Source organism: Carica papaya, chromosome 3 (assembly GCF_054855325.1).
Source record: "Carica papaya isolate Zhongbai chromosome 3, ASM5485532v1, whole genome shotgun sequence".
Lineage (NCBI taxonomy): Eukaryota > Viridiplantae > Streptophyta > Magnoliopsida > Brassicales > Caricaceae > Carica > Carica papaya.
Genome location: NC_142311.1, coordinates 717,122 through 739,918, shown reverse-complemented (window position 1 = coordinate 739,918; position 22,797 = coordinate 717,122). Strand labels below are relative to the sequence as shown.

The window sequence follows — 22,797 nt, the reverse complement described above, 5'->3', positions numbered from 1 at the left end:
TATATGACATGACCCATCTTGCCCATCTCAATTATAATACATATATATATATATTATATCATGGGTTTAGAATATTAATATAGATTAATACCCACTTATGGTACATAATATATATATATATATGTGTGTGTGTGTGTCTTAATTCAGCATTAGATAAGAATTTGAATTTGAAGTTTCTATTATAATTACTTGTATATTTTAAAGGTATAAATTTGAGTTAACTAAAATTGTTGGTTACCAACATAATGATATTCTATATGTGTGTATACGTATATGTTATATCTATATCTATATATATATATATATATATATGTGTGTGTAATGTGAGGAAGATACAACATGAATCATTTGTAGAAAACACCAATGCAAGAGAGGAAGCCGATGATCGACGTTGACTCTTTTCAATCATACACCACCCAAATATATCATAATTTTTCAATTATTTATAATTAATATATTATTATTATTAATTATTTAAATTCTGAAATTTATGTCGCACATAATTTAAGGCTTTACAATTAATTTTTATGTTTTGATTAATTAATTACCAATTTTTAAGGAGACCCCTTTGATTTAAATTTGATTTACTTGCCATCTTAGTTAATTAATTAATTAATTAAATTTGAAAATTTTGAGTTAAAGAGAATTATATGTACATATTTATTGGTGTCTTAATGAATTATATGTACAATATATATATATATACACATTTATTGGTGTATTATTTTGTTGTTCATATGATTTTTCTCAATATAATTTGATGTTTTAAAAATTTTTTTTTTCATTTTCACCTATATACATATTTTCAAACCCATATAGTTTTCAATGAATTATATATACAATATATATATATATATTGGTGTCTTAATTTGTTGTTCCTATGATTCTTCTCAATATATTTTGTTTGGTTTTTAATTTTTTTTTCTAATTTTGCCTATATATGTTCTTGATAAGTTTTGACAATATTAAAACGCATATTAAAAATATGATACATCAATATCACATTTAGAAATATCTATAATTTTAAATTTATAATTTTAAAAGCTAATAATTTCAATCTAAAAAATTATTAAATAATAGTATTTAAGCATGATATTTATATAAAAAAATCAAAATATATTAATGTGTGTGTTATAATAATTAATTAATTAATTACATTATATTATATTATTTACTAATAATTTTCATGGAACTAACATATGTTTATACAATTTATAAAATTAATTATTTTATTATTATTTTTTTAAAATATTAGCTTTAGTATTTTCATGTGGGTTGTGATGATTTCTTTTAGCTCTATAATTAAAAAAAAAAGTTAGTAAAAAAAATCATTCACAATTTTACTTTATTTTAAAATATTTTTCACGTTAAATTTTAACTAAAATATTTTTAAAAAATTAATTTGGAGTCTAACTATATTAATTTAGTGTTATTCGTTATAATTTGTTATTAATTAAAAATTTTAATTTTTTAATACTTTATTTATTTGGTTCAGCGTACTCTGATATAATTTAGAGTAATCATCTATATAACTAATATAATTATATATAAATATATTAATAAATTTTTGGCAATTAAGTTCTTGTATATAACTTCAATTATTTACGTATTTTTATTAAATTCAATTGAAGTATGTATATCTTACTTGAATTGTATCATATTAAAAACATTTAACTTCAAAATATAAATAACATATATATATATATATATAAAGAAAATCTTCAACTATAATGAATACTATATTAAAATTCCAAAGAAAAATGTAATATAACATTTAACTTACAATATAAAAACACATGTAAAATGACAAATTTTTAAGGATTACAATATAATTACAAAATTATTTGAGTTAAATATTTAATATGTCAACTAACTCACATAGCTTAAATAGGAACTAACTATACATGTATAAACTCATAATTTGGTTGACATGAAAATAATTTAATTATTTTAGGGTCCCCTTAAGTGTTAATTTCATATCACATAATAATAAAACGCAGTAAAAAATGTTTAGTAATAAAGTTTTATTTTATAATATTATCTATATTAATTTTTTGTTATTTTTTTAGTAGCGACGCTTAGTTGATGGTAGATAAACGGAGAATAAGGTGGAGGCTCGTAGAGCTCTGTTTGCAAATAGAATGGAACTTCTTCATCGATCAAGCTCATAATTTTTTATCGATGATGGATAAACGGGAAGTCAATAATGGAGGAAAAGGGAATAGGGCGGAGGCTCGTGGAACTCTATTCACAGACGAGATAAGTCTTCCTTGTTGATGAAGCCTGCAACCATGCTTTCACTCGAGGCCATTTGAACAGGAAGCCGATGGTGGATGAATGAAAAAGAGGATAGAGGTTCATGGAACTTCATTTTGCAAAGCGAATGAGACTTTCTCGTTGGTGGAACTTGAAACCATTTTTTTTTTCTAAATGTTTGATGAATGGAAAACCGATAACGAAGATATAAGGAAGAGGGTAGAGGTTAGTGGAGTTCCACTCACAAAGGGACAATGGATGAATAGGAAGTTGATGGTGGAGGAGCAAGGTAGAGGGTGGAGGCTCATAGAACTCCATTCGCAAAGGGATAAGACTTCCTCATCAATGGATCTTGCAACCATGTTTTCTCTTAAAGCCATATAAACAGAAAGCAAATGGTGGAGGAACGAAAAGGCAGATAAAAGCTTGGAGTTCCATTCACAAAGGGGATGGAACTTCCTTATTAGTGGAACTTAGAACCATGTATGCTCTTAGTATTTGATGAACGGGAAGCCAATAGTGGAGGAACGAATAAGAGGGTAGACGCTAGTGGAGCTCCACTCACAATGGGGACGAGACTTCCTTGTCAATGGAACTCGTGATCATGCTTTCTTTTGACAGTGGATGAAGGGGAAGTCGATGGTGGAGATAGTAGAAGCTCGTGGAGCTCCCTCTAAAAAAAAATGAGACTTCTTCGTTGATGGAGCTTGCAATGACACTTTCTCTCGATAGTGGATGAAGGGGAAGTCGGTGGTGGAAGAAGTAAGAAAGTGGATGCTCGTTGAGCTCCGTTCATAAAGGGGATGGATGGAGCTTACGACCATGTTTTCTCTTGATGATGGACGAATGGGGAAGATGATGGAAGACGGATAACAAATGAATGAGGAATGAAGCAAGATGGGTCTAAGACATAAATACAGCTTTTCTATATAGATCAATGTAGATGTAACACATGTCACGTATTTGTCATTCATGTATATTAAAGCAAATGATATCATTGTCCACGTAAATATTTTTTAGACGATAAGTATGAAATTAAATATTTTAATAAATTTTTTGTATTAAAAATTATAAATGAAATATTTACAATAATTTTTAAAAAAAAACTCGTAAAATTATTTTTTTAGCTATAACCATTTAATTAAATTGAGAATATACATGTACCATAATAAATATAAAAAATTACAGTGTAATAACGTAATCCAAATATGAATAATTATATAAGTAATATATGTTTATTTATTTTTAAATTAAATATTAATACTATTGAACAAGAAAATCTAAAGTAAATAAATAAAATGAAAAAAGAGAGAAAAGAAAAGAAGGAAATGCTCGAGGGACAACCAATGTCAACCAAAATTAATCCTTGAGAAACAATCTGAGCCGTCCATCAGATGATTTTGGACAGCGGTTATTATATTCCCCAACAGTAATCCAACCCCCACCCCAAATCCAACGGCCCGAAATCCAGCTTTTGAGGGACACAGACACAACTTAAGAGAGAGAGAAGCGATTTTCCATTTTCGATTTCATCATCGAAAGAAAATTTTCCATATCCCGAAATCTATTCTCCGTTTCTCTCTGTCTTTTGCTGCGAAAGCAAATCCTCTGATTCAATTCGGGTCTCCCTTCAAGATAATTTATTAAGAGCCCCGTTTAGTTTCTCCATCATCCTTTTTAAAGCTCGTTTTGGTACGATTTGCAGAGAAAGAGGAGATTCGAGACGATTCCGTTTTCTTGCTATCCGGGGAGAGAATTTAGGGTTTGAGATTTGGGTTCTCATTTTTATTTATCGGGTCCTGATTTTTTTGGTTTTGGTTTTGGTTTGGTTTGGTTTGGTTTGGTTTTTAATTATGGGGTTAGGAAGTAATAATCATAACGATGACGATGCGCTTGTTGACGATGCTGATGGCGGCGGCGGCGGCGGCGGTGATTGTGGTAATGGAGGTAAGTCGTTTGGCTCCGTATCGTGCTCGATTTGCCTCGAGACCGTCACTGATAATGGGGATCGGTCGTGGGCTAAACTTCAATGCGGTCACCAATTTCATCTGGGTAAGTTAATTTTAGGAACCGCTGCTGGAAGCTGAAATGGATTTTGTTTTCTGGCTGATTTGATTTTTGTTTTTAGTTGATATTATTGAGATCTGGGCTTGGTCTTAATCATTTTGATGTATTGCGTGTCTGCAATTTACGATTTCGGTGGTTCTCCTCCCCCCCCCCCCCCCCCCTTGGGAGGAAGATAATCGTTTGTGATGAAGATGGGGAAAGCATCGAGATTGAATCTGAACATTATAGGATGCCTTGATAATGACAACTATAAACTATATATATATATATTAGAAGAACTTCTATTTTCTGAGTACAAAGCTTAAAATCCTTTCTGTCTAGAGTAAGCCATTTCAAGGGAAAAGATATTACGTTAATGCTTTTTCAAGTTAGATTCTCCCATTCTAGTCATGTGGGTTAATTGGTTTGGTTTATCATTTTCTGCCTGCTATCTACAATGGCTGATTTGAGATTTGCATTGAATTCTGGAATGTAATTAGTTTCTGAAGATGATCCATGTTGCTATTGGATAAGAGTTACATATGGGAGCCAGAATTTTTCTTAAATGAATTTGGGCATATACCTGTCTGATTTGGCGGGGCAAGTCCTATTCTGAATCCTGATGTTACACAAGACAGCAGCTAAGCAGAGTGCTCCAAGCTTCAAATGGATTGTGTTATTGGTTTCTTGGATCTGTCGAGTTCTGTTATACTAAACGAAGTGAAATAAATGTTTTGGAATTTTTTGGCTTTAACTGTTGACTCATGTGCCTAGGTTACTCAGGAAGCCCACTTTTGAGAAATTTCGTTGGCAATATTCAATTGGCGGTTACTGAACTACTTGAACAAAATCTTTGTTTAGATTCATTTTTCTCCTTTTCGCAACAGCCACATGTACATATACTTTATTTAGGTTTTTCATGTGGCTGACTAGTTTCAGTTTCAAAACAAGTTGAAGACGTGGGTGGGTTCAGAGGTGATTCACGGGACAATGGAGTGACATTAAATCAATGTTTCAAAGAATGATTGATTATTTCAATTTTATTAAATCGTGGAATCGCACTCTGTGAACTTTCTATGTGATCTTTATTATATGGGCTTGCATGCTAGTCTGTACCTGAGTCACAGCTATCAAAATTTCAGTTATTTTATATCCATGGTTTGGTATGCCCTGCCAGCAAGCAGCAACTCCAGGGTAAAGCCTGATGCTACCAATTAGATCCATCGAAGTTTAGATGTTTCTTAGTCATCATAGTGGTTGTTTTTCCTTGATATATTTGTTCCATAGTGATTACTCCAGCTTCAAAATCTGCTTCCTCGTACATATTATTTTCATTTTCTTTGGAGATAAAGCGTTCTTTATCTACATGCTAATCATCTTCAAGAGATTAGAGATCATATGTCATTTAATTATTTGTATTTTGCTTAAAGGGCAGTCCAACTCGGATGTTGTTGGTATTTTGGATCTCTTTGATCTTCTCTCCTCTTGGAGAATGTAAATTCTGTATTTTCGTTTGCTGGGCTGCATACCCTTGTGCTCTTAATAGTCTTTTTTCTATAAGGAAAATGTAGATGCTGATCTACCCCATGAACCTGTACTCATAAGCTACCGGTATTGCTCGTAAACTTACATTTTCAGATTATGATTAATATTTGGGTGTCATCTTCAGATTGCATTGGTTCAGCCTTTAATGTGAAGGGTGCGATGCAGTGCCCTAACTGCCGGAAAATTGAGAAAGGGCAATGGCTTTATGCAAATGGTTATCGGTCATTTCCTGAGTTTAGCATGGATGATTGGACTCATGATGAGGATCTTTATGATCTTGGCTCTTCAGAAATGGTAAGGAAACATACTATCTATGAAAATCTTTATGGTCTAGGCTATTCTGAAATAGTAACAAAACAAAATTTGTGTGAAAATCTTATCTCATGCTGTTTGAAATGGTAGAATTTTAAATTATAGTGACACCTTGCCCATTTTACCCGTTTTAGGCCATATTATACAAGCTCCTAATTGATTCAAAAACAATGTTTAGCTGATGAAAATCTAATTTATCTCCTCTATTGTCATTGGTTTTTCATGCAGCATGCCCATTCATGGTAGATAGAAAGCAGATAAACTTAATTTTTGATAACAACAGTGAGGGTAGTATAACTGATTTTATAGCCCTCCCAGAAAGAAAAAATTAAATAGTGAAAAGGTGCTAAATGAATTCTAGCATCTGTTTTGCTGCAAATCCTTCAAGAATCTTTGTGGTTTTCCTAAGTTCGGTCTGTCAGGCCTGGTGTTTCTAGATTCCAAAATTGCAAACAGAACCATTCATGAAATTTGAGTAAGAGAATCAGATTGAATCAAACATGTGATACTTTTTCTTCCTATTATTTGGTCAAAACCAAAGAATTTTCTTTTGTCTCTTGAAGTACTTTTTCAATCATGGATAAGTCTATTTTCTGTGAACCATAAAAACTTGATTGTTAGGTTACACCAAATGATCCTCTTAAGAGAAATTTAATTCTTCTTCCATGAGGTCTTCAATTTAAGAATTTGCTAGTATCTCTTGTGGCATTAGAGGTATTTTTGGAGTTTTCTTGACTGTTCTGCAATATATTCTTGTGGGTGTGCGGGACAATAGTTGAATGTCTTAATTCTTAGTTTATGCTTCACGTTCTTTATTTTTTCGAATTTGAAAATTGACTTGATACTTTTATCTTTAAATTGCTTTGCAGTCTTTCGGATTTCACTGGTGTCCATTTAGCTTAACGAGGCTTCCTTCATCATTTGAGTAAGCGTGATCCTGATCCTCCACATTAGATCTTTGCATCTGGCTTGTTTTCTCCTTCAATTTCTATGCTGAAATTGGTGGTCACGGAGTTCGTGCTTTGTCTGTTTCAAATATTCGTATGCCTATATGATTGCATGTCAACAAGACATTAATTTCGCACGGTAGTATAAGCAATTGATATTCGTAAACAGGATGGTTAAGAACAAGCAGTAACTACAAATTAAAATAATGATATTGGGGCCATGTTCCTGAAAGTGAAATGGTGGTGGATGTAGTATTAAATACTTGGTTTTGTATAATAGACACTTTTACAGAGCTCTCAGAAAGAGACTCTTCTACTTAATCCTTGATTGCACGTACTTCATTAATAATGGAGGAAGGAGGTATAGAGATATTGCTAATTTCTACTGTATTTGCCAAGGTCTTGTAAGTTCTGAGGGCCACAAATCTTAGACCGGTTTAAGGAAACTTTCTGGAGGATTTTGGTGATTAACAACTTTTAGCTTAAGTGAAAGTAGTTAATAATTTGGTGATTAACAACTTTTCGCAGGTGTCTTTTTATCTTCCAAAAGTCATGTTTAATCTTGCTTTGAAAGAGTCGTAACAGTTGTCATTTAATTTCATAGTGGTTGAAGCAAATAGTTGTAACATCAACTGTGGAGAAATCTTTAGAGTTCGCTAAGCTAATCACCCCTTTCCTTTTCCTTTTTAGTATTTTGATGTATTTTCTTGGTTTTCATTACTGATACGAGTATGATGCACTTAGTTCTGACATTCTTATCTTTCTGTATTTGTAGGGATGGAGAATTTTCATCCAGCACATGTAAGATTATTCTCTAACTGATCATTTCCTTTAGTTTTGGTGGTGAGTGCTGCAACCAAATTAATTAACAGGAATATTGTTGTGTAATCCAGATCATGACCACTTGGTACAACATGCTATCTTTGCCGAACATACAGCCGTATCATCTGCTACTCACCCATGTCCTTATATTGCTTACTTTGGCCCAGTTCATCCCTCTTCTTCAAATTCTAGTGGAAGTATTTCAGATAGTTCCAATTTCAACAACCACTGGACTAGTCCATCGATGCCTGGTGAAATGGCTACTTCCTATGGTTTTCCTGCTGCCATGGATCTCCATTATCATACGTGGGACCACCATTCTCCGTTCTCTTCATCCAGCAGTCGAATGGGAAACACTGAGCAGCTTACAGGTCCACCTGTCCCTCAAAGATCTGCCAGGACCAGCTCTGATGTACCGAGATCAGGATCCTTTGTACATCCCTTCCTTTTTGGTCACAGGTATGCCTTGATAAATCTATTTCTAATTGCTGAATTCTTGGTTGACTGTATTCTTAAATTTGAGATTGGTCAGGATCCTTTGAAGTGGTAAAGATTGCACGTCTGTTTTAGTTTGATCTCTGTATCAGTGGAGATGGTGTACGAGTTGCTGACATTTCTTACACTTGGCAACTTACTTGCCTCAGAGAGATCTTTTAATCATTGTGACATTGACTTAGTTTCCATGTAATAAATGCAGTTCAAGTGCTAGAGCTGGTAGTTCCGCTGCTTCCTCAATGATTCCTCCTTACCCAGGCAGCAATGCCAATGCCCGTGCCCGTGATAGAGTACAAGCTCTCCAGGCATACTATCAACAGCAGCAACCTAGCAATTCTCCAGCTGTTCGCTCACCTATGATTTCTGGTACAAGACGATCAAATAGAGGTATCGCTCAAGTAGGGCCAGTAGCCTCATCGTCTGATCATGCAGGTGCATTTTATTTTGTCCCATCAAGTACATCAAGCCGTAACTTCCAAGAGGCAGAAAATCCTTTACACACTAGGTTCCATGGATGGGAGAGGGAGCACTTGCCATCATTTTCTATAAACCAAGTTGATAGAGATTCAGGTTGGAGTACATTCCCTGGGGGTGGTTCAGATCCTGGCATGAGGTCCAGCAGCTTCCGCCAAAGACATGGATCCGAGAGGATGTCATCGCAAAGTCGGTCATAAACTTCCTTTATGCTTAATTTCAGTGAAGCGAACTTACCAGTAATGTCACTGGAACAAAAGTTATGTATGCTTGAGAAACGATATATAATGCTTGGAGTCTTGTCTACCCTGACAAGACTCAAAAAAAACTGTTGAGTGGCACCGAAGAACGATCATTTTGGTAGCCACATGGCGGTGTGATGGACTTTCGCTTCCCCTTATTTTGCACTTTTGAGGATATAAAATAAGATGCACATGTTGGACAGAAGTTTAATATGAGCATGCATCGTCATACATACATAACATATTACATGGCCATGTCATACAGGATCATCGTGCTAGACTCGGGCTTAAGAATAAATCATAAATCATGAGGAAGAAGCATAAATCATGCATTGGAATTTGTCCAGTTTATGGCTGCATAGAAACTTGACTGCTAAATAAGGTGAATGTTCTACAGAGAGTCCGGTACGGTATATCCCACTGGGTTTATGGACCTCTCTTCTCTACCAACTGAGCCACATATGTAGAAAGATTTTGCAGATCTTCATTTTAGCTATAACGAAGAACTCGGGGTTTTTCTTTAAAGACTCTCACCATCAGCTTTTGAGGGAAGATTTGATCGATAAATGAACGGATTGTCTAAGCGCACCCGTTTGTTTTTAACTATAGAGGTGTTTATACACCTGATAATTGAGGAAAGATTCATGGAGTTTTCTTCCTCTACCCTTACATATGGGTGTCTTCCTATTTGTGAGGGAAATGGTACACCACCAATTTGTCGAAGACGAGGACGATGGTTTTAAAGCCAGAGCAAGCGTATCAACTGTTTTTTAAATGAACACCTTTCTCTATATTCTGTCTAAACTTTATTCTGGAAGTAACAGAAGCTGCCTGTCTATAAGTTTACATCTACGGTTTGCATTCTAAATGAGCTTTAAATTTAATTCATTCGTTTGTTACTCAAGAGTCCATTACGGTTTAAAGCAAGCAAGATCCCACGAGAATTATACGAGGCGCCTTTAAATTGGTTTACAGAAAGATTTCTGTTTCCCACATCCACAAACTAAAACCAACAAAGCAAAATGTATTTTCTACATTCACGCATACCCATATACTAAAGCAGGATTAGCAGCTAAGATCAATTCAAGTTTGATACAATGCGGTTCTGTATCAAGTTCCTTTAATAATAATCTGCAGCATGCAAAATACAGTCCGACAAGAGCAGACACGATGCACTCCTAGTTATTTTAAACCCTAATGTCTACAAATATAAAGTTTTACATGACTACAAGACATCCTCAATGATAATTGCGGACTCCGCCCAATTGCTGCCATCAATCAGACCTCACCTGTCCATCATATAACCACAATCAGAACGGTAACAGAAAATTGAAAAGAATCCAAACTACAATCAACGAGGGCAAACAGATCATTAGAACTTGAAAGAGCAGAGGTTATACAGAGGGTGAACGAGATTCAGACAAGCTACGGCTCCTGCTAGCACTGCGTTCCCTGGGACTTTTACTTGCACCTTTGCTGCGCGGCTGCTTGATGGCAAATTCAGCAACATCACAAGTTGATGAATATTAAAAACGCAACGAGATAGTACTTATGGCAAATAGGATGCCTCACTTTTTTTTTTTTCCGAAAATGATGTCAAACACATGTTAAATACAAGAATTTAGTAAAGACTTACAGGTGAAAGTGGAGATTTCGATCTGGAACGAGATCTGCAAAAATTGCCAGAAACAACTGAATTCAATATCCAGCACAATCCTTTATTTTATAACCTTTGATCCAAAAGCCTCAATGCCACTTCGATCTCAGACTAAGCACAATTAAAGAAGTGACTATTATCATCAATAATTAGCAGCAACTGACGAAATGCATCAGATTCAACATCTCAAAATTGTAACCGCACGATAAGGCAGCTGACCTTTCCCCACCAGGTCTTGAGAGCTAATGGACCCAGAAAGAGAAGGCAAATAACCAATAGAGCACCATAAACACAGAAATGAGAATCACATCCTCTCGACCTTTATCACCAAGTCAAAGAATTCTGGACACAAGTTAAAGAGAGGTCGAAGAAGTCCTTATTTTGCCCCTACTGCAAGTATGTGCCTTGTAGTACAACCAAAAGTATCTAGTTCAGGGAAATCCAGCTTTGACAATGTCACCAATCCATCTAGATTGCTCCGATCCATCACACTCATAGGCACACATGCATAACATATTAGCATTGAAATATTTTAAGGTTTTCCACAGGTGCCCACTGACAGAAGTAACATTACCTCCAAAATATATGAGATACAAGCATGACGCATGTGAACACCAAATCCCATCAAGTCCCTAATATCCAATCCCCATGTTGCAGCAAGAGCCAGATCTAGCAAACAAACAGGTTAACCCTCACTGACAAGAGCAACAACATTACCTCCACAATAAATGAGATACAGGTACGTGAGCACCACATCCCATCAAGTTCCTAACATCCAATCCCCAAGTCGCCGCATAGAGCCAGATCTAGCAAGCAAACAAGTTAACCCTCATAAACAAGGTATGATAACGGGCCAACTGACAAACCTTTCCTCAATTAATCCTTCCAGTTTTCAAAACATGAATTTTCTGGGACAGAGTTCATGAGCACCAAAAAGTTTTGAAACACAAAAGGGTATGCTACTTCTTATTTAGGCATATCCCTGCAAAGTTGCATACTTTAAAAACTTTTTTTCAAAACAGCCTATCTTCTCTCTTTTTTTTTTTTTTCCAAAAAGAAAGTCAGATTGAAAAGTTGTTAAAAAAATGCATTAATCAATTGAAAATCATTTAGTTTGCTTGTCCATTCCGGAATTTTTGAGGCAAAAGGCAATAGGAAAACTGGACTAAAAAATCAGCCTGGGAAAGGATCATAAGGCCAAGAGGGGAAAAAACTTGCTTTAAAAATATCAAATGATAATCCTGCTCTAAGAAATGCATAAATTATGCGGCTCAAGAGCTTGAAAATGAAACGGGAAAAACACTAGACATTAGCTAGTTATTTGAAATTGAAGCCATTTATCAAAAGAGATCATTTGAAGAATTGCATAAATAAACCTCAATCAAGTTATGCACATGGAACTTCTTGGATTTGGCTTGAAAATTACCAAATTAGTAGGTAAAGCCAAATTTGACCTTATTTAACTGTTCTGTCCGCATAAAAACAGCCATCCATATAAAAAAAGCAACTTCATGATGCAACATGATAGTAGTAAAAGTGCTGTTTGAATAAAGTTTCTTAATCAGACACCAAAATACTTTGAAAACCACTGGAATTTCAAATAGTAACCACTGATACAAAAAAAAAAAAAAAAATTAAGGCACATTTCGGTGGCGGACGATAATGCCAAAAAGCCTATAGGGATATATCCCTTAACCTGAGAAAAGAATGACAGGTAAACGTTTTCTCACAAATTCAACATTTACTTGGCAACTACATTAAGAGCAAAAACGGTGTCCAACAAGAATCCCATTTCAAGGAAAAATGGGAGAAAAATAACCACACAACAGGATAGATTTAAGAAACAACTATGAACAGTTTCCATGTAGTCAACATCACAAAGAAAGTAAAACAAGTCCAAGCCTGCTAAACATGGGGACAAAAAATGAGGAAGATAAAGGTCGCAACATAGCAACCCAAACATCACATCAAAAATTAACAAATATAAGATTTTGGAAAAACAGATAAAGTGCTTCTTGTCAGACAATATCAGGTCAGGGAGAAAGCAGCAAAATGAATAGTGGCAAACAGTATCTGGTGACTAACTAGTTATAGCAACCCTTATTTTATGTTAGATGCATCCCATCCATCTCACCACAATGAGCACGGAATCTAAAGGACATCATACCACAAAAAGGCATAATGAGAAAAAAAAAAAGGCATTAAAGAAGAAAGGGGGGAGGTAGAGGAAAATGTAGTACCCATAGAAACTAAAACAATTACTGCCAGGAAAAAATAATAAATTTGAGCTCCCATATGCAACTGAGGCATATAAATCAGACAACGCAAAGTTGCAATGAGTTCATACCTTGACATAGAGCGAGGAGGTGATCCCGAACGAGAATGCGGAGAAAGGGATCTAGGAGGAGAAATAGACCGAGAACGACGAGAAGATTTTGCCCTTGGAGACTTGCTGCATGTTGATTTACATCAGTATATTTTTAGAGCAATCAAAGTCAAACAATTTCAATTTCCTTATAGCAAACACTGAAAAGACCTCTTGCTTCTGCCACTATAGCTGCGGCTGCGACTTCGACTTCTGCTTCTGCTTCTGCTTCTTGAATCATATGGGCTGCGACTAGGGCTCCTCGAGTAGCTAGAATCATACTCTCTCACCTGCAAGGTAATTGTACAAGTAAAATTAATGCGATGGAAAGAATGAAGTCCAAGACTGAACCAAAAAGCAAAGACACATACCCTTATATAAGCCCGAGAAAATGCATTCCGAAACTCAGAGTCATCCAGTTTCCTAATCTATAGAGCCAAAACAGACGAAATCATTTGGCAGATATGCAACTGTTCGCATAAAAACAGTACCAAAACTAAACCCGAGTCTCATCACACAGGCAAAATAACTTACAGCATATTTCATATCATCATGGTTTGTGTAATCTACTATTCCAGTCATGCCTGCAAAGATATTTCCAGATGGAAATAGAGAGTAAGTTGTCAAATAACACCTTTGTTATGCAAAACAGTATATTCAACTTCTGCTTCAAATGAAGACAAGTAATTAGTAACATATTTTACGTGATTCGAATTTATCTGGATATCTATAACCAAAACTTTTGATATCAAAGTTGATCAACTCAATAGCTTAAGCATACAATTGCAGCCACTCAAGCAGCTATTGCATCTTCAATTTATCATAAATTGAAATTAACTCCTATGACCAATCAACTTTGTTGAACAAGTAAAACTGATCATAAAAATCCATAATTAACATGATGGAGAATGAAAAGAAGTTATATGAAAATGATTTTATATTAGGCAACATTGAAATGATAACACTCTTTTTTTAAGGATTTGACCTCAGATAATTTCCTCAGTGATTACAATTAGTGCCTATTGAAAGGCTGCTAGAGAACAGGGAACAGCTCTGAATAGGGAATTATTGCACTAGGGATTCATTCTCTGCATTTTCTTCTCTCTGACCTAATGCTTGATCTGTTCCTTATATTTCTTCCCTTTAGTCCTGAGTTTCTGTTGTATCCTTAGAGAAGTATTCTTTTTTTTTTAATTAACTTTCTTCTATTTTTTCACTACCTTGAAAACTTAGATCAAACCCTTATTACCCTACATCAAAGAGATTGCATGATATGCTGTAACCTAATATATTATATTTGTGAAGAACTTCTCAGCCCTCCAAAGTAGGACAACTTAAGGTTGATCTATCTACCTAGGGATTTGAGAACAAAAAACTACACATCAAACTTAGGTTTCTCAAACATTATATCTAAGAAGTCTTGAGCATCATGGTTAAAGTTTGATTGCATCATATAACCAGAAAAACACCAGAAATTTGAGAAACTATCAAGATATTCTATTGATTAACTGAAGTTTGTCTCAAAAAATAAATTACAAAGATATAAAGCTTTTTAAGTAACATTTCCTTGATAGGATTAAACTACAAAATATAAATACTAGTAGGATTTGGAAATAATATTAGTCATATCAATAAGAAACTAAATAATATAAAGAATAAAATTTCAAAGTTACTAAAATTATAATAATAGACTTCTAAATTTAAAACAGTTTATATTAAAAAGAATTAAAATTTCTAATCTATTAAGGCAACCTAAACTTAGCCCATTTAGCATTATCCTCTCTTCAAGTTGATCCAGAAATAAATTTATCAAAAAACATCCAGTAAAGCAAATAATTGTTTCATCTAGTGTTTAAAATATGATTAATTTACAAGTTTAATAGATTGAAAATATATATATCCTATGTCATGTTGACAAAAATTGAGGACACATGTATATGGTATTAGTTAGTTTTTTATAGTAAATGATACGAAGTATGCTCCAGACAATCTCCCAATATAAGCTTCACTATGCCATGGTTGAAGCAATCATAAGACAAGTATTCTGCTTGACTGAATAGTCCTGGTAACAGTTTCTAATAACACAAACCAAAGAGCATAGGCAAACAACAGCTACACCAAATTGTTCCCACTTACCACCACGATCACGAAACACTTGAGAAAAACAGACATCCCCTGCTTTGCGCATGTGATCCTAATAATTAAGTATGATAAAAAATTATCATATTAAGGACAAAATAGAATTATATGCATATAGCAAATGAGTGCTTTTTCTTTTAAATGCTCACCTTTAGGTCCTGCCAAGAGGCAGATGGGGGTAGCCCAGTCACCAGAACTGCATCATAGAATACCACAAAATCAATATTTGACAAAGAGCATTTTGTTGAACTACCAAACTATGCCTGAAGCAATACATACCCCGATAATCAGAGCGCCTGGAAGGCCCACGACCACTGCTACCACTATAACTGCTGTACCGATCAACAGATGATGACTGTCTTCGCCCTCCATGTGCAAGCTCAACCTAAAGAGAAATAAAACATAAATGAGTACAAAAAAGAACAATATGATCACAATTTTCTAAGCAAAATAGAGACACATATGATGAGCAACTCACTCTTAGTCGATAACCATCAAAATTATAACCATCACGACCACGAATAGCATCTTCTGCATCACGAGCATCATGAAACTGCAATGCATAAAGAGTTTATGGATCAAATTACGGATGTAAAAATTGATAGAGTAATTAAACTTATTCCCTTGATCATTTTTAAGTTCTTTGGAAATAGAGGAATTTTAGAGCTTTCGAGAGTAAAGAGACCGATTTGTATAGTTTGGGAGATAGGTGGATGCATAATTTTGGATTTAGTTTGCTAGGACATGACATGATTAGCAATGTAGATCCTGGGGATGTCATATATTCACTAACTACATTGTAAAGCTTTTGTAAATGAGTAGTACCCCCGTTTGTTGGTACCATGTTAATATATATTCTTGTACTTTCTAATTAAAAAAAAAATGGTATAGTAATAATCCCAACAGGTTCCAATAACAAATTACTCTAAAGGGGGAAGAAAACCTCCCAGATATCATGTAAATCTCTTCACTTTATGAAATATACACTCACCTCAACAAAAGCATAACCTGGGGGCCTTGGTGGGATCTTCAAGTCAACATCAACAATAGGTCCATACTGCAAAGAGGAGAGATATTAGGAAAATATATATATTTTTGAAATAAAAAGTATTAAAAAATGCTATGGCACCAAGGGGGTGGAACTCATGTACAACAGATATTTAGATATCAGTAAGACTATCTATGACATGTCTAATATCCTCCACCCTATACATGTCATGCCCAAAAAAATAGAGCCAAATATATATATATATATGTGGAGAACCAGAAATCACCTAGAAGCAAACTACATGTGAATAGATACTACCACAAACATTAATTTTAGGAACATCTGCTTGCATCCAAAATTTATTCATTCCTCATTTTTTGGACATAATAAGAGAAAAATTTACAAAAGAGGCGCCAAGTAACATCTGACAGGATGGATGACCTCTAAAAAAACTTAATATCTAGAAACTAAATCAATTTATCCTCAATGCTGAGCAAAAATGTTAAAACTTGAAGCATCTCTTTGTGATTAATTATTTCACAATCAACAACTTTTTTCTAGTTAGGAAAGAAGATATCAAAGGCAAAATCAGGAAGCACAGCCAAGACGAGAACCACAGATACAGCCAAAAATAAAGAAACCGCATGCATTAAATAAAATTGTCAGGATGAATTTCCCTTCTACTTCAGCAAGATATTTTCCTCCTTTTTGAAAGTCATCTCGCAATGATAAATTTAAATGAATAATGAATAACATACATGCAAAGAAAGTGTGAATCAAATATCTTAAAGCCAACTAGAAAAACAGTCACAGTGCTTGAGATAGAAATCATGAAAGAGAAAAACTCATTTGTATCGAAATGTAATATAGAAAGAAATTTCCAGAAAAATAAGCAGTGCAAATCAGTTTTAGCATCTCCACCGACATTTCAAAGTTGAGAGTGAGATGCTCCAGTACCCCAAAGTCAACAGCCATCAATAACATATATACTTGACAAACAAGCCTTTTTGTAAATGCTGCATCATCTTTAAACTGAATCTTCTTCCAAAGATGGCTATTTATAATTTCTCAACTAATTGATTAATCCTCTAAATGAAGGTTTTTAAAAAAATTTGAAACAACAAATTTGCTTATCTTCGTTTCTGGCTCATTAATTTCAATAAATTAAAGATTTTACAGCGGAATTGCTTCTTTCATCAGCATAGAATACTACGAAATTAACAAGTCAAAATCACTTGTGAAAAGACACATAAACCTCGAGTACAACTTTTACATGCCACTTTAGAGCTATTCGGAATGAGAAAAAAAAATCAGCAAAATAACGGGGGGAAAAGAGAAAAGCCATTAATTAAACCTTATAAAACAGATCCTCCACTTCTCTCAAACGAATATCCCCAGGCAAATTCCCCACGTACAGAGTGCGGCTCGAGCGACTACTCATCTTCCCTAAAACCATGGAACAAAATTTTATAACAAAAAAGCCCCACTGAACGTTTATAATCGAAGAAAAACAGCAGTAATTATTACCGATTTCAGCAAAAAAAAACATATATATATATAATAAACCACGATACTAAAACAATAAAAATTTAATGGTGAAAGAGAGAATACGAAATATTAGGGTTCACCTTTGCTGCGCGAAAGGAGAAATGAGGCGTGTCAGCGACACAGATTATTCCAGAAGGATGTGGCGTCAAGTTCAAGCGAGGGATTATAGAGGAGGACACATGAGGGAAGGATCACGTGCTTCACGGTGCACAGTAATACCTTACGGCGTATCTTTTTACCGTCACGATGTAATCTGATTTAAAATGGATCACGTGCTTGAAGGTGCACGGTAATAACTTAACAGCGTATCTTTTTACCGCTACGATATAATCTGATTAAAAAACAGCCTGTGTTTCCCATTTTACCCCGCTTTAAACTTCTTTACGAACGCGGCTTTTTAGTAATTTCACCTAACGTGGCTGTTGAAGCAGACAGGTGTCGGCTCCCGTGGAAGAACGACATATTATAATATATATTAAGTTTGCTAAGCCATAATATAAATTTATTTATTTAATTTTGTATTATTTTATATTATGGTATGCTATATTGTATCATTTTGTACCACGTAATTTTATTTATTTAATAGATTATGTCATATTCGGTCAATTTCTCGCCTTTTAATTTTATAACTTACATAAACAATGATTTTGTCTATTTACGTTATTTTAAATGTGTTGTTATTGCACATGGGCACGTGCAAAATATATAATTATACATACATATAATAATATTATAATAGTACAATATGATACTAAATTGAGCCACGTAATTTAACAGCAAATTTTAAAAAAATTAATTGCCAATAATATAACATACTAATATTATATTAATATTAATAAATTTATATATTTTATTATCTTATTTATATTATAATTATAATCTAACTATATATTATAATATAATCACTTTATTCAAAAGACCCTTCGAACACGATGCGCTAAAGAGATCAGCGGCGATTATCATCATGAGCTGGAAGCTTTAGATTCCGCTGCACGAAACTAACGGCAGAGATATGTCCACGTGTCAGGCTTTTGTTGGATCGTCAAATAGTACTTTTTAAACGCGGCATACAAATACGACTCCCTCTCGCCCACTGTTTTTTTGATGGCCGCCAGCAGATTGGCTTTCTCCTCTTTTCTCTCTCTGATATAAAAGGAGACGTGCGACACTACAAACCGAAAAGTCCATATAAATTCTCCATCGTCGAATCTATTGGTTTCCCCTGCAAACGCCGCACATTATCTCACCTTCCAACCTCTTCGATTTCCTTTACAGCAACCAGGTATGATCTCCCCTTCTTATACACCAGAAGAAATCTTTTAGAAGGAAAATTAGGGTTTACTTTGGGCGTAGATTCAAGAACGCTGGCCTGTTTAGTTTGATATCGGATTCATCGTGTCAACTTCAGTCATACACGAATTCTCTCCTCCGTTTTTCGACTGTCTTATTTAGTTGATTGATTACGAGTCTTGGTACTAAGATATATTGGTGAAACTTTCTATCAGATTTTCTCGGTAACCAAACCGGTTTTCTTCGGGAGGGGGAATTCCCAATTTGTTTTCTTTTTTTTTTTTTTTCGTTTTTGAGTCGCTTTAAATGCTACGTGGATCGTGGTGTGTGTGCGCGTGTGTTTGTATTGTTTCGTAGAATCTGTTTGAAGTTTTGTATCCAAACCGTTCGACAAAACGCTTAATAGGAAACAAAGCCTTCTCGTTGTTGTTAGTTTGCTTCCTTGATTGATGAATAATTATGTGAAAATTGTCTGATTCATATTTCATGGGGTGGCAGTTTGTCAGGTTTCCTTCTGTACATTTATGATGGCATGTCTAAAAATCCGCATATTAGTAACTATTTTAGCTTTCCAGTTAGAGGAGTATGTTCTTTAATATGTTATTCTGCCACCTTACAATTCATTGGCATCTTTTTAAGAGCTGCTTCGTCTTGTTGTTAGCACCCGTTAGTAAACATTGGAAACCATATTGACACCATCGTCGTGAGAAATTCAGAATTTACATGTAATTTATTTTCAAATCCACCAATGTGTTAAGTGGAAGAAATATAGATTCTATTAGGAGATACTGAAAATTAAGGTCATTTAGAAATCTCTATGTGCTAAGCCCAAATGAGATTTTTTTTTTTGCATATTTCAAATGAAAATTTTCAGCTTGTTTTGCATATATTTATCTTGCGTAAATCTGTTTCTATTTCGTTCTCAATATCCTAACATCATATGTGTATCATTCAAACCGCTCTAGGCAATTACTAATCTGAGTCGTTAATCTGCCTTGCTTACATATGCCGTTTGAAAGTATTTTGTTGGGAAATTGTGTCACATACATGTTCACAAATTTCTTATGGGTTATGGCTAATGGTTCTAGCAGTTTTCTTATTTGCCAAAGAAAAAAAATGTTGGGGATTTAACTTTTAATCCAAGCTAGGCATTTCTCATAGCACTATAAGATTACAATTAATTTGAATCTTCAACATTACAAACCCAAAGCTGACCTTAGTTCTCTACCATCGAATCTATTTCCAGTTTTCTCTATCTGCAATGGCGGAATCAAAGAGCAAATTTGAGGCTGTAAGGGAATGGGTCTCAGAACACAAGCTTAGAACTGTTGGTAATTTTTCTTTCTTCCTTGACTTCATTTCGTTTTCGTTTTCAGATTTTTTTTATTATGTTAATTGGCCGTGTCTGCATAGGGTGCTTATGGCTTAGCGGTATTGCGGGCTCAATTGCATATAATTGGTCTCAACCCGGCATGAAAACTAGCGTCAGGATCATTCATGCTAGGTATGTTATTTATTCATTTTTTTTCTAGTTCTTTATTTCTTTCACCATTCTCTGCTCTTTGATTTGTTTTATGATCACCGCCTAATGATATTGACGTTATCTTCTTTGGATTTGGCAATTGGGGATTCAATTGATTGAACAAGAAAACATCTTGCGGAAAGAAAAAAGTTTATCATTATTCTATTATATTTTTTATAAGCTCCAGCCAGAGAGTTGTCATGACTTGAGCTGAAAGGGTAGTGGATGGTTAAAGGTTTTCTAAAAAGAAGAAATTTCCTTTGAATTTTTGAAGCACTTTTTGACTTCTCTTTTTGGATTTTTTTTTCCATTGTAAAGGCTGAAGTATTTTTTGTGATCTGTGTCTATATTCTTATTATTGCTTGGTTTTAGTTTTTTAGAAAACAGTCTGCTTTGTAAAATTAGGCAGAGTTGTTGTTTTGACTGATTTCTGTATCAGCATAAGTTGTATGGTTTTAGACACTGCTTAGGTGTTTCTAGGTTTCAAAAATCTAATACTTTTTATAAAGGGAATCCTGAAGCTTTGTGCATGTCTCTTCAATATATTACGAACGGTTGTCATATTTCCTTAGTGGGCTAGGCACATAATCCTTGTCTGGTTATGTTATGATTCAATAATTTTAGCCCTTTTTATTGAGTATCTTCTGTTTTTTCTTTCCTTCTTTTTGAGAGGATACTTATTGGTCATCTTAATGTGTCATGACTTGCATTGTAAATTTATGTAACATTTAAGACTCTTGAACTAAACTTTTGATGATCAAGCTGCATCTTATTTGTCCAAGGGAAATGGTAGTGTATAGTCGCCTTGTTTCTTTTCCCAAATGCTTTCTGATTTTAGGAGTTTCTTTTGTCTTGAAGATTCTAGCCTCCCACGGGTTAATTAGACTTTTCAAGTTTAATCTTCTGGGAAAAAATGGAAACCTGTACTGTACGCCTCTGCTAGGTAGAATGCCAAAGGATATAGTGGTTTTCTCGTTTGATAAGACCTCTTATCAGGTGTATCTTCATGGCTGAGTTGAAAGTACAATGACTAGACATCATCCATATAGATTTAGGGTAAAAACTGATTTTATGTGGGTCTCTGTTTCAGTTGCAAAAGTCCGCAGAATTTGTATATCGACCTCAGACATGAAAAATGTTCTTCAAAGCCTTTCATTGTTTGCTTCTCTTTTACTGTTTTGCAGTAAGCTGGTAATTGTTTGAACTGAAAAGGGTCTTCGTAATTTTTCTCCCTGGATAATTCAAAACCATCTCAGAGTATCATTACAATAACTTGCTCTTGACCTTTGTTTCTCCTCTAGCATTGTCACATTACTGTTTTCATGTCTACAAATTCGCTTCTCAGTGTATGGTAACAGTTCCGCTAATTGTCTCATTTCAGGCTGCATGCCCAAGCCCTTACACTGGCTGCACTTGCCGGTGCCGCAGCCGTCGAATATTTTGAACACAAAACTGTGGGGCAGACTGATCGCTATGCTAAGTTCTTACCAGTTGATACCTACTCACACAAGGACTAAAGCAAATTCTCCCAGTTGTTACCTACTCACATAAAGACTAAGCAAATCTTCGTACAACATACAAGGGAACCAATGGAAGTGAAATAAAAATTTTCTAGCAGGCATCTGTCTGTCTTTCTTTGGCCCTCTTTTTTGGGCGCTATATTATCAATTCATTGTGTTATTTAAAGTCAATACCAGAAATTTACAGGAGAGCATACAATTTTAGTCAGTTCAAACTTACCAATTCATTGTGTTATTTCCTAGCATAAAACGATTTCTGATATCTTATTCAATGAATAATTTGATTCCTAATAAGTAATTATAACTCATATAAGACCATTTTAATTGGAGATTCATATATATATATATAGATATATATAGGTACACCAGTATATCAATGACTTGTAAATAAACTAAATTAAAAATAATAAATTATAACTAATAGTTTCAAAATATAATATTTTTACATACAATAATGAAAAAACAAACTATGGGATAAAGATTTATAAAAATTAAAATAAAAACTATAACTTGCTTAGACTATAAGTGCAGCCTGAAATTGATAATATTTTAAAAAATAATAATTTATATTAAAAACAAAGAAAAATATTAATATTGAAAAATTTTTGATGGGCCAACCTTAGTTAAAA

The 22,797-nt window shown here is 34.3% G+C and overlaps 3 protein-coding genes across 13 annotated transcripts; 2 read left to right on the top strand and 1 right to left on the bottom strand.

The window, feature by feature from the left end:
* The first annotated feature begins 3,706 nt into the window (after window positions 1-3,706).
* On the top strand, window positions 3,707-9,344 carry LOC110825908 (RING/U-box superfamily protein). The gene is made up of 6 exons (XM_022056448.2): window positions 3,707-4,308; window positions 5,972-6,141; window positions 7,029-7,084; window positions 7,882-7,907; window positions 8,000-8,387; window positions 8,626-9,344. The coding sequence occupies exons 1-6, from the start codon at window positions 4,110-4,112 to the stop codon at window positions 9,095-9,097; spliced, it is 1,311 nt and encodes a 436-aa protein (XP_021912140.1). The 5' UTR covers window positions 3,707-4,109; the 3' UTR covers window positions 9,098-9,344.
* Window positions 9,345-10,154: 810 nt separating this feature from the next.
* On the bottom strand, window positions 10,155-18,071 carry SR30 (SERINE-ARGININE PROTEIN 30). Of its 11 annotated transcripts, none has more exons than XR_002541944.2 (15): window positions 17,917-18,071; window positions 17,643-17,734; window positions 16,292-16,357; window positions 15,779-15,853; window positions 15,580-15,685; window positions 15,450-15,496; window positions 15,298-15,355; window positions 13,696-13,745; window positions 13,533-13,589; window positions 13,333-13,451; window positions 13,144-13,248; window positions 11,514-11,602; window positions 10,776-10,809; window positions 10,540-10,623; window positions 10,155-10,428 (listed from the first exon to the last, which is right to left on the bottom strand). XR_002541944.2 is itself a non-coding variant. In XM_022056449.2 (14 exons), exons 2-14 carry the CDS (start codon window positions 17,727-17,729, stop codon window positions 10,414-10,416), a joined length of 906 nt encoding a protein of 301 aa, XP_021912141.1. In that variant the 5' UTR covers window positions 17,730-17,734; window positions 17,917-18,071; the 3' UTR covers window positions 10,155-10,413. The 11 variants fall into 11 exon arrangements, 3 of the variants coding, with proteins under 3 accessions (XP_021912141.1, XP_088070956.1, XP_088070957.1); XR_015817521.1 differs by lacking the exon at window positions 17,917-18,071 and adding an exon at window positions 17,816-17,838 and having other exon boundaries at window positions 10,776-10,907; window positions 11,016-11,602; XR_015817522.1 differs by lacking the exon at window positions 17,917-18,071 and adding an exon at window positions 17,816-17,838 and having other exon boundaries at window positions 10,540-10,626; window positions 10,776-11,602.
* Window positions 18,072-18,931: 860 nt separating this feature from the next.
* Window positions 18,932-22,391, top strand: LOC110825917 (uncharacterized). The gene is made up of 4 exons (XM_022056464.2): window positions 18,932-19,118; window positions 20,373-20,457; window positions 20,540-20,630; window positions 22,030-22,391. Exons 2-4 carry the CDS (start codon window positions 20,388-20,390, stop codon window positions 22,163-22,165), a joined length of 297 nt encoding a protein of 98 aa, XP_021912156.1. The 5' UTR covers window positions 18,932-19,118; window positions 20,373-20,387; the 3' UTR covers window positions 22,166-22,391.
* Window positions 22,392-22,797: the final 406 nt, after the last annotated feature.

Bases quoted from the DNA above. Each gene is read 5' to 3' on its own strand.
- LOC110825908 (XM_022056448.2), top strand. From the start codon at position 4,110: ATGGGGTTAGGAAGTAATAATCATAACGATGACGATGCGCTTGTTGAC. The intron at 6,142-7,028 runs GTAAGGAAACAT...ATTGCTTTGCAG, and splicing joins ATCTTGGCTCTTCAGAAATG to TCTTTCGGATTTCACTGGTG. The intron at 7,908-7,999 runs GTAAGATTATTC...TGTGTAATCCAG, and splicing joins AGAATTTTCATCCAGCACAT to ATCATGACCACTTGGTACAA.
- SR30 (XM_088214830.1), bottom strand. From the start codon at position 17,837: ATGTTTTTTTTTGCTGAAATCG. The intron at 15,686-15,778 runs GTGAGTTGCTCA...ATTTCTCTTTAG, and splicing joins TTGATGGTTATCGACTAAGA to GTTGAGCTTGCACATGGAGG. The intron at 13,590-13,695 runs GTAAGTTATTTT...TTGGCTCTATAG, and splicing joins ATGATGATATGAAATATGCT to ATTAGGAAACTGGATGACTC.
- LOC110825917 (XM_022056464.2), top strand. From the start codon at position 20,388: ATGGCGGAATCAAAGAGCAAATTTGAGGCTGTAAGGGAATGGGTCTCA. The intron at 20,458-20,539 runs GTAATTTTTCTT...GTGTCTGCATAG, and splicing joins ACACAAGCTTAGAACTGTTG to GGTGCTTATGGCTTAGCGGT. The intron at 20,631-22,029 runs GTATGTTATTTA...GTCTCATTTCAG, and splicing joins GTCAGGATCATTCATGCTAG to GCTGCATGCCCAAGCCCTTA.